This window comes from Dipodomys ordii, unplaced genomic scaffold, assembly GCF_000151885.1.
Source record: "Dipodomys ordii isolate 6190 unplaced genomic scaffold, Dord_2.0 Scaffold30, whole genome shotgun sequence".
NCBI classification, from domain to species: domain Eukaryota; kingdom Metazoa; phylum Chordata; class Mammalia; order Rodentia; family Heteromyidae; genus Dipodomys; species Dipodomys ordii.
This window is the reverse complement of record NW_012267246.1, coordinates 11,340,405-11,350,688: the sequence shown is the minus strand read 5'-3', so window position 1 is coordinate 11,350,688 and position 10,284 is coordinate 11,340,405. Positions and strand designations below refer to the sequence as shown.

The 10,284-nt window shown below is 47.4% G+C and overlaps 1 protein-coding gene across 1 annotated transcript in view; it reads left to right on the top strand.

The window, feature by feature from the left end:
* Window positions 1–46: 46 nt before the first annotated feature.
* Tnik (TRAF2 and NCK interacting kinase) overlaps window positions 47–10,284 on the top strand; it is a 402,475-nt gene continuing 392,237 nt past the window's right edge. The window contains exon 1 of the mRNA XM_013016154.1: window positions 47–518. Coding sequence (XP_012871608.1) covers window positions 462–518 — 57 coding nt within the window. The 5' untranslated portion in view covers window positions 47–461. The remainder of the gene's footprint in view (window positions 519–10,284) is intronic.

Genomic DNA, 10,284 nt, shown 5'->3' with positions numbered 1-10,284 from the left:
CTTCCTCCCCCCTCCGCCCAGGAAGCGGTGATGGACAGCTCTGCGTGTTCTCCGCCCCCAGCCTCCCCAGCTGAGTGGAGGAGTTGATGTGTCTCATTAGAACAGCCGGTGCGGCCGCCATCCGCGCTCGGGCGAGGAGCATGTCCCAGTTAAATACGCCCTCGCAGCCCCGGCGCCCTTAGCCGACCAGGGCGCGCAGCCCGCACGCTCGCCGGCTCCGGGCGCGCGGCTCCGGGCGTGGACGTCCGCGCAGGCTGGGCTCCGTGCTCCACGGGAGGATCCGAGGCGCGCGGAGGATCGCGATCCGACTCCCGGGCCGGGGTGGGCGGCGGGGAGGCTGGGCCCGGGGCCGCTGGCGCGCGACCCCCGCATGAGGACGCCCGCCGAGTAGACCGAGGGCGAACTGCCGCGGGAGAAGCTTCGGGGCGGTGCGGGTCCGCTTCCCCGGCGAAGAAGTAGACATGGCCAGCGACTCGCCGGCTCGCAGCCTGGATGAAATCGATCTCTCGGCTCTGAGGGTGAGCGGGACGCGTTCTCCGAGGGCTGTGCCGCGGTCCGCGTGGGGGCGAGCGGGCGGGGGGGGCGTCGGAAGGATCCGCCGCGGGGAATCTGCGTGTGGATTCGATCGGGGGGTGGTGCGGGGGAGCGCTCCGGGGACCGGGGCTGCGCGGGGCGGGTTCGGGCTCCCGTGGCTGTGGCTGTGGGTCCGAGAGCTCGCGGAGCTTCACGTCAGTACCATCTTCACACATGCAAGAGCATTGAAGGAAGGGCTCGCGCGCGCGCGCGTGTGCGCGTGTGCATGTGTGTGCATGTGTGCATTATGTCGATGTGTGTGCGTGTGCGGATGGTGCGCGCGCGGGCACACGCCCGGGGCGTTCGTCCCCGGCGAAGGCGCGAGGCCCGACTGAATTCTTTATTTATTCTCATGTATTTATTTTCGCAAGGAAGAATCACCTGGATGAAGACATGGGGCCCTGGCGTTCGCCGGCCCAAGCCTGGCTGTGGCCGCCTGCCGAGCCCGCCGCTCCGGGGGGGAGGGGAGGGTCCAGTCCACGCCACGGCGCCCCCTCCCCCCTCTCCCCTCCTCCTCCCCCCCTCGGCGCCCTCCTAAACGCCAGTCTGCCACTCACCTTTATTTATGGGTAGAACTTAGCCCTGCCTGGGTTTTCTGACTTGGAGGCGGTGACATTTCAGTTTTATGGCTGAACTTAGGCAGGTGGAAGGGGATGTGTTTTCTGTTCACCTTCCTCCTCCTCTCCCCGCCACCCCCCGCTCCCCGCCATCAGCCCGGAACTCCCCAGAATGTGTGATTTCCCCCCTCCTCCCCCGTGTCTGTGGTCAGTCCTTTGTGGAACACCTCCCAGCCCTCCAGCATCCCCTACCCCCAGGGCCCACAGCTTCGCTTTCCCTTCCCGTGGATCGCCTCGGACGATCGCCGCCGTCTCATTGTATTGACTAAGACATCACCCATATAGAATCCATTTTGCTGCCGTTTTGAGATCAGAATAGCAGGAATCCCAGCGCAGCCTCGGCGCCTCCCCACCCCCACCCCCCCAAGCCCAGCTCCCTCCTTAGAGAAAGGGGGCTGAGCTCTCTTGCCATTTTAATTAGAAGCTGCCTGCCAGGAGAGGGGATAAGGGGTGGTGGTGACGATGGCAGCCCGGGGTTCAGAGGAAGATTGGACACGGTGCTTCTTTCTTGAACCAAAAATAAAATAAAACAGCAAGTGCATGCACCCGATGCGAGGGAGGTGGGTGACATGGTGGCTGTCCCTGCTGCCGACTGGCAGAACGGGTGGAAGTTTGCTCTCCCTCCCTCTCACATGGATGCGAGATCCCCAGGCCGGTTCCCTGAATCAGTGCTTTCGCTGACATTGCCTCTTTCTCTACAGATATTAAAAAAAAAAAAAACAAAACCACCTCTCTGATCAAAGTGAGACTTTTTTCTTTACTCCCCCTAAACCTCTCTTTTTACTCCCATCCCTTGTTTTATTTCCAACCCCTTCCCCCTTCGCAAATATATTGGTCCAAGAGGACAGATTTCAGCAGGGTAGAGGTGTGTTGCAGTGGTGGTGGAGGGGGGCTGTAGGCTGTTTGAAATGGGCCAGTCTAATAGTCGGGCAGCCAAAGCTCATTCTTGCGTGATTACAGTAAGCTGTCTGTTTCCCTGGTGCTCAAATGCCACATCCAGACCCCAGTGCCCGCTGGGCAGCTGGGGATGGGGGCTGGCAACAGCGTCGGTGCTTTGGATCAGTGTGTGGCTTCCTGCTTTCCGAGACCGGGGGCTCATCTGCCCTAGTTCTGTGGCTGGGAGTTAATCAGGTGGATGGATGGCCTAGACTTGGGGGATGGAGGTGGGAGGGGAGGGGCCAAGAGGAAGGGGTCTGAACAATGGGCAAGGCATGCGATGATCCAGTTGGATTCTTGACAGTGCTGCTCTTATGGGGCTGCTGTGGATTTAACTTGAGCCAGGACTGGTCTCTCATGGGCTTTTCCTGAGGGAAGGTTTTCTGAGACACCAAGCACACGGCCTGAAGGTTTAGCCACTAGGCTGCCCGGAGTGCTGTCCGTTCACACTCTTAAGAGACTTCTGCTCATGCAATCTGTGTTTTGAAGAGATATCTTGACATGATTGAATCGATATGTTTCTTTGTGGCCTCAGCTGCCTCATTCTGTTCATTGCTTCTGATTTTCTGCCTGCTCCCAGATATACAAAGAGCCACAGTTTATCCATTATCTGCAAACATGCAGATCAATGTGTGCTCAAGATCCACGGTCCTCCAACCAGGGCTGGCGTGAGCATGAGTGGGGTGTGCAGATCACATGCGTCCACAAATCAGAGGACAGGTCATCTCTCTGCTGGTCCAGTTTGGAGACATAGGCTCTGGAGAAGTCTCTTGCTCCTGAGCCCATAGACAGGAAAACCTGCTTGCTGAGCATCTCCGGAGGGATGCCTGACCCCTGAGATGCAGCCAAGGTCGGTGGCTTAGAGTGGAATTTGCTTCCAGGCTGTCGCTGTTTTGGACTCTTTAATGTACACAACCAAGGCTTTTTTTTTTTTAAATCCTGGGCTCAATACATTCAAGCAGACCCTGTCTGCAGAGGAAAGGCCTTTATTTACTCTTCTCACTTTGGGGGCTTATTGTTCTCAACCAGTGATCCCAGACTGGACCGAGTTGAAATTTTGCCTCAAGGAAGAACAATGCCTAATTCAAACCAGAGCAGCCAGTGACAGTACTGATCCTCTAAATTCTGCAAAGATGTGGATGGTTTGGAGAAGTGAAATGGAGATCTTTGGTTAGAAAATAAGACAATCAGAATTCAAGTGTGTTGAGTGCTGAATTTTTTTTAAGAGCTCATGGAGACAGATGAAATGAGGGGTAGGGTGGGGATGCTTTCATACACAGAAAGCTAGAAGAGAAATTGTAGAACCCACAGCCACTGTGTTCAAGTGGGAGCCTGAAGCCCAGAGTGCTGAAATTTGTTGCCCAAGGTCAGACAGTGATGGAGGGAGATGGAGAGTGGCTGGGGGGTCCAGGGAAGAATCTAGCTTTCTTGTCCCCTTAATCAGTGCTCTTTACTCCAAGTCACATTGTCTGTAGCCAGATCAGAAATCAATAATATATTTCCTGCCTGAATACAATTTTTTTAAATGACAGAGAGAAATCCATTTCCCCCAGAATCATGGAATGTTCTTTATGGAGAAAGGTAATTCAGGCACCCCCCAACCCCTCCTTCAGAGCCTCCTTTGTGGGTAAATAGCTGCCTTAGTCACGTAGGACTGAGGCATTGCCCGCTCAGGTCACCCCCTCCCAGTCACCCATCTCCATCTGAGCGTGTCCCCAAGGGTTAGTCTAGACACACACATTATTCGGATGTCTCTGTGTGTGAGATTTATGGAGTCTGGATATGATTTGTATAATCTGTGTGGCTACGGATATTATATATAGTATTATGGATATAAACTCTATCCATGTGGGTGTACGAAAATGTGTGCACATATACAGGCTCCTGCAAACAATTTCCTCATTCAAACCTGTGCTTGAGTCATTCTTGCTTCAAGACATCACAGTATTAAAAGAGGCAACTTGCTACTCGGATACTTTCTTGCACCTGAGGTTGTAGGCTCAGCCCAGAGATTTTGGAGATGAACAGGTTTCTGAACTTGAGTATCTTGGCTGTCCTTAGCTGAGTCTACAGGATAGGCCTTCCAATGCCAGGGTTGGCCAATGCTCAGCTTTTGCCAGCACTCATACATACACTTTTGTGTTTGGACAAAATTAGGCTATTTAAGCTAACCTTTCTCCTTACTGCTTGGTCCCTTCCTGGGCCAAGCACTGTTTGTCATTATTTTCCCCCCATTAAAACCAAAATAAAAGAATTGGCTCATCTAAAGCTGATTCCGATGACTCCCACCTTTAACTCTAGCTACTCAAGTGGCTAAGATCTGAGGATCAAAGTTCAAGGCCAGCCTGGACAGACAAATCGAGGAGACTCTTATTTCCAGTTAACTACCAAAAAGCCAGAAATGGAGCTGTGGTTTAAGCGGTAGATCACCACCCTGGGAGCAAAAAAAAGCTAAGAGAAAGCCCCAGTACCAGCACTCTAGCATGTGTGTATGAATACACACACACACACATACTCACACTCACACACTGAGGGGTTTCTTTCTGCCTATTCCACAGTAAAAACTTGTGGAAGGCCCACAGAGTTCTTTGAGTCCAGGGGCTCCATTTGTGGAATGAATGATCAAGCACATGAATGAACGAAGTGAAATTGGACACTGGCTTCTGTGTTCTATGTCTAGGCCTCATTGTTAGTTCTGTGACTTGGAGTAAGTCATTGAACTAAAGGTGACATAAAAATGGGCATGATTTCCAACTGCCAGCTTCCGTCACCTGCTGCTTCCAGAAAGCGCAGTATTTATGGCAACACTTTGCAGAGCACCAGGCACCAATCACACACGTTCTATGATTAAGAAGAATTTAATGGGAAACTTAATCCCACCAACATTTGATCCCAGTCACTGGTACCTAAGAGAAAAGAATGCTGAGTAAAATATAGCACACAGTGGCTCCTTCTCAACAGACCTTAGTGGCCTTTGCCCCATGTGCCAGCGTGACCTTACCCTCGGCCTCATGACCTCACATGAGCTTTGCTTTGGGGACAGGTTTAAGGTATAGCACTAGCTTTCTGGAGAGTACCGTACAATGTGTATCAGTATCAAAATTATTCATAAAACACCTTTTCCGCCCCTCCCTTCTCATCCTTCTTTCTCTCTTATTTTTTTTTAAATTTTCTCCTCTTTATGGATGATCCCTTATTCAAGCATATTTATTAGCATATAACTTTTCAGAGTTTGTCTTCTTTCTCTTGGGGATTAGGGAACACCTAAACATAGCTCAAGATTTCAAAGCTGATCAGAGGTTTGAAGGTTAAAGATATCGTGAAATACCATTAATTCAGTGAAATACCATTAATTCAGTGATAGCACTTCCATTTGGTCTAAAATGAAGACTAAAGATACATGAATCGATGAGACCCAGTGTGTAAAAATGAAATCCACAGGGCAGATTTTTCATGAGATGAGTTTGTTGTTGGTAGGATGTTGTATGGGTGTTTCCTTTTGCTTCCTAACAAAATCAGTGAGCCAGAATGTACCTGAATATTGGAGAACATACACAGGCATTTTAGTATTCATCATTACATTTCTTTTTGGGGGAGGAGTGGAGGGGTCCAGGCGTGGGGCCTGAACTCTGGGCCTGGGCACTGTCCCTCAGCTCTTCAGCTCAAGGCTAGTGCTCTACCACTTGAGCCACAGCGGCACTTCTGGCTTTTTTCTTTTTGCTTATGTGGTGCTGAGGATCGAACCCAGGGCCTCATGAATGCAAGGAAAGTGCTCTACCACTGAGCCACCTTCCCAGCACCTTTAATATTCATTATTAACTGGAGTAATCATTAGTACAAAACTTAATGTAAGTCACAGTTTGATGTCTGCATAATTATCTACTTAAGAGGTCGAAGGATACTTTGTTGATGAAAGAATAACAAATGTTTCTTTTCATTATCTCATTTCCTTCTTTATCTCTGAGGTTCTTTGAAATCTTGTAGTTTTGAGTCTTGCAGGTTGCCCTTTCTTGTTTTTTGGTTTTGTATTGTGCAAGTACTGAGGCTTGAACTCAGGGCCTGGGTGCTGTCTTGAGCTTTTTTGCTCAAGGCTAGCACTTTACACTTGAACCACAGCTGTACTTCTGGCTTTTTGGTGATTAATTGGAGAGAAGACTACCATGGACTTTCCTGCCCAAGCTGACTTCGAATTGAGATCCTCATATCTCAGCCTTCTGAGAAGCTAGGATTATAAGTACGAGCCACCAGTGCCCAACTCTGACCCTTTTTTCTATATGTTCTAGAATTCATCTTTCATGTTCTTCTGTTTTGACACCATTTTTTTTATTCCAAGAAGGGCCCTCACATACATCCAGCATGATCACCGTGCCCAGTGGCACACAGCCAACCTGACTGTTTCTGGTAGGAATTAGGATAAAGGAGTCTGAAAGATGCTTTACTATCAAATTGGTTCTTCTGTCCTTGGAGGAAATAGCCCTCTGAGCACATGACCTAAACTGGTTTGTCAGCCGTGTGCTGAGAATTCCAAGAAAATCTCAGTGGTATTTTTTTGAATGAAATGTTGTGATGCAAATATAAATGCAATCTTTCTAGAAGAGGAAGAAAGGAGAGAACCCAGCGGAAACTGTTGAATGAGTTCTGCCTGTCATTGGAAATTTATTTCCTTCTGAGGAAGATGATTCCAGCCACATCCATCTTCCCTGAAGACACATTTTCCTTCACCCTAGGCTGAGAACTTGGGTCTTACTTCTATTCATGGGTGCCCTTAACTTTGCTTTCGTGCATAACACTCAAGTCCCCTCTCCTTTGTCTCTGCCAATCGCTGTCTGTCTACACTGCAGCCACATTAGTCTTTGGAGAGCATGATCATAGTCTGCTTATTTCTTTTTTAAGGCCTTCCCTGGCTCCCCAACCTACAGGCCAAAGTCTGCATCCTGGCACAGTATCAAGACCAGCTACAATGCCTAGGGACCTCCTGCCTGGATCCTCAGTGTTAATGACACAGGAAGCAACCTTTTTCTCTCCATAGTGCTCTTTGGGGCGCTTTATCATATTCTCTCCCTCTCCCCAACCCCTGCTCTGCTTTATAAAAAATCTACTGGCCCAACAATAAACATTCTCCTTTTCCACACAGCTGTCCCTAATGTCTCCAACTAAGGGAGGGAGAAATATCCTTCATCACACTCAGACATTTATTTATTTACTTATGCATTGCTGGTCCTGGGGCTTGAACTCAGATCTTGGGCATGGCCCCTTAGTTTTTTGCTCAATGCTAGTGCTCTACCATTTGGGCCACAACTCCATCTCTGTCCTTTTTTTTTTAAGTGGTTAATTGGAGTCTCACAGACTTTCCTGCCAATGTTGATATCGAACCTCAGTCCTCAGATCTCACTTTCTTGGGTACATAGGATTATAGGAGTGAGCCATCAGTGCCTGGTGGACAGAACTTTCTGTCTGGGATTAGCAGTGTGTGTTTGTGTGTGTGTGCATTAGTAATGGGTATACACATTAGTAACATGGGTATGTGTATCTGTACCTTCATCTATACATATACATATATTACTAATATATATGTACATGCAATATATACATACATTACTAATATATGATATATAATATACATCACACATATACACACATACATGTTCCCAGGAATGCCCACCAGTACCTTATACATGGCAAGTGCTTAATAAATAAATACCAATTGATAAAGTGGATGAGGCACAGGAAGGTGATGGGAGGTGGTATTTCCTAGAGAAGGTATAGAACCTTCAGGAAGGCGGGGCCCATGCTCACTGTGAGAATCAAGAAATCCTAGTTCCTATAACACACGACTCCAGGAGAGAGCTTGTATTGGAGGAGCGTCAGTGATGAGAAACATAATGCCAGGTTCTGGGTAGGAATTCCTGCTACCTACATCTCTGAGGATTCTGAGAGATTTCAAGTGTGGGATGTTAGAATCCCAAGGCTGTTGTGGTGAGGTGTGGTATGGGTATTTGGAGGAGATTTCATGTCTTTTTAGTTTCCACCTGATGTTTGTGACTTCTGCATCTATTAAAAAGTAGAAGACAATGGAGTCAAGTGACCATGAGCTGAACTGAAACCTGCGAATCTGAGCTCAAATATAAATATCCTTGCTTAACCAAAAATACAAGAGGGGGATGTGTGTAGGTTATGTGTCTTCAATTTCCCACTGGAAGGAAGATGACATGGATTTTTCTTTTCTTTTTGGAGCTTGCAGTGGGTGGAGAGAGCCCAGGAGATGCTGAGGTCTAATGGAGAGATACCACCCTGCAATTGGAGGCCAGAATTTCCATGCTGGCTGACACCCCATATTCTGAGCTTCTATTTATCAGTATTTAAGAGGAGTGGCTTGGATTAGAACATGCTAAAGATCACTTCCAACATATTCTTAAATCCTGAGACAGGTGAGGACTAGAGGCTGCCTGAGGGTACTTATATACCCAGAGTTTCCTCAGAAATTCTTTTTTTGGGGGGACCAATACTGCAGCTTGAACTCAGAGCCTGAGCACTGTCCCTGTAGTTTTTTGCTCAAGGCTAGTACTCTACTACTTTGAGCCACAGCTCCACTTCTGGTTTTCATGTGGTTAATTGAAGGGTCTCATGGACTTTCCTGTCCAGGCTGGCTTTGAACCATGATCCTCAGATCTCAGACTCTTGAGTAGCTAGGATTACAGGTGCGAGCCAACAGTGCTGACAGAAATTCCTTTAAAAAAAAGTTACCATGTCAGTTTAAGGTATAAAATATGATTTTATAGCTATTCTAGATCTTGGTACCCACACGGTCTTACAAATTAAACATCTCAATAAACTAGTAATTAGTGCTGGAACGTAAATCTCTTCTTCGTTTTTAGGTGAATGATTTGCTTTCCAACCATTAGGTTCTGATTTATTCTTTAAAAATTAGTTGTGGTTGAGGATGGAAGGGAAAAACAGAGAGGACAAGGGAAGAGGTGACATTGTCCCAAAAGAAATGCATTCTTTACCTGACCTGTGTAACCATCACCTTTAGAATAACAATAAATGTTTGTTTTAAAACTTAGTTCTGAGTTTTGAGGATGAAACAAGAGCTGATGGACCCTTGCACTGCACCCTCCCTTCTGGTATCATTTCAGACTGGTATCATACGAGACTCTAAGGTTAGATTTTTTTTCAGGTGCTGTCTAATAGGTGAAATTAGAGCCCATAGTTCTTTGCAGTATTGATTTACGACACTGAGATTTGTTTGATTGGTGTGGTAAATGGTGTAAATCTGGTGTGCGGCATAAATGTGGGTGCAGCTTGGTGTCCTGTAGCTCTGTGTGCGATCGGAGTCACCTGGGGAGAGAGACACAGGTGAATCCAGCCGGCATTCTTTGCTCATCCTGTACTCAGGTATCAGCATGTGATCCAGGGTGCTGCTGGTTGCTAGGGCTGAACCGCAGACATCATGACATGGCTCATGGTTGAACTGAGCAAGGTCTTAAAGTCTTAGACATACAAACAGAGCACACACACACACACACAAACACACACACAGTAAAAAATATATACGTATATAGTAAAATAAGTAACAAAATAAAGATTTACAATATTCATATATAAACATAAAATACACATATAAATATATTACACATAAATATATTCACATATAATAGATTTATATTTTTTTTACTTATTTTTGAATTAGGGTGCATTCACAGTATCGGGGGTTTCATTGTGATATTTCCATTCAGGCACACAGTGTACTTTGATTGTGTTCTCCTGTTCCCCTTTCTCTCCTTCCTCCTCTCTCCTCTCCCCCTCCCAGCATTTAATCTCCCCCTCCATCTTCTGGCTCCTTTCTACACAGTTCCCCTTTCATACTCATGACCCATTACCATTACTAATTACTTATCTATTGCTGTAACAAATCATGCCAGACTTAGTGGCTTAAACCACAATAATCATTGATTCTCTCTCACACATTCTGTGGTGGACGAATTCAGCAATGGCTTACCGTGGATAACTCTTCTGAGCTGAATTAAGATGCTGGCAAGGTCTGCTGTCTTCCTCCTCCTTCCTCCTCCTCCTCCTCCTCCTCTTCCTCCTCTTCCTCCTCTTCTTCCTCTTCTTTTTCTTCCTCCTCCTCCTCTCCCTCCCCCTCCCCCTCCTCCTC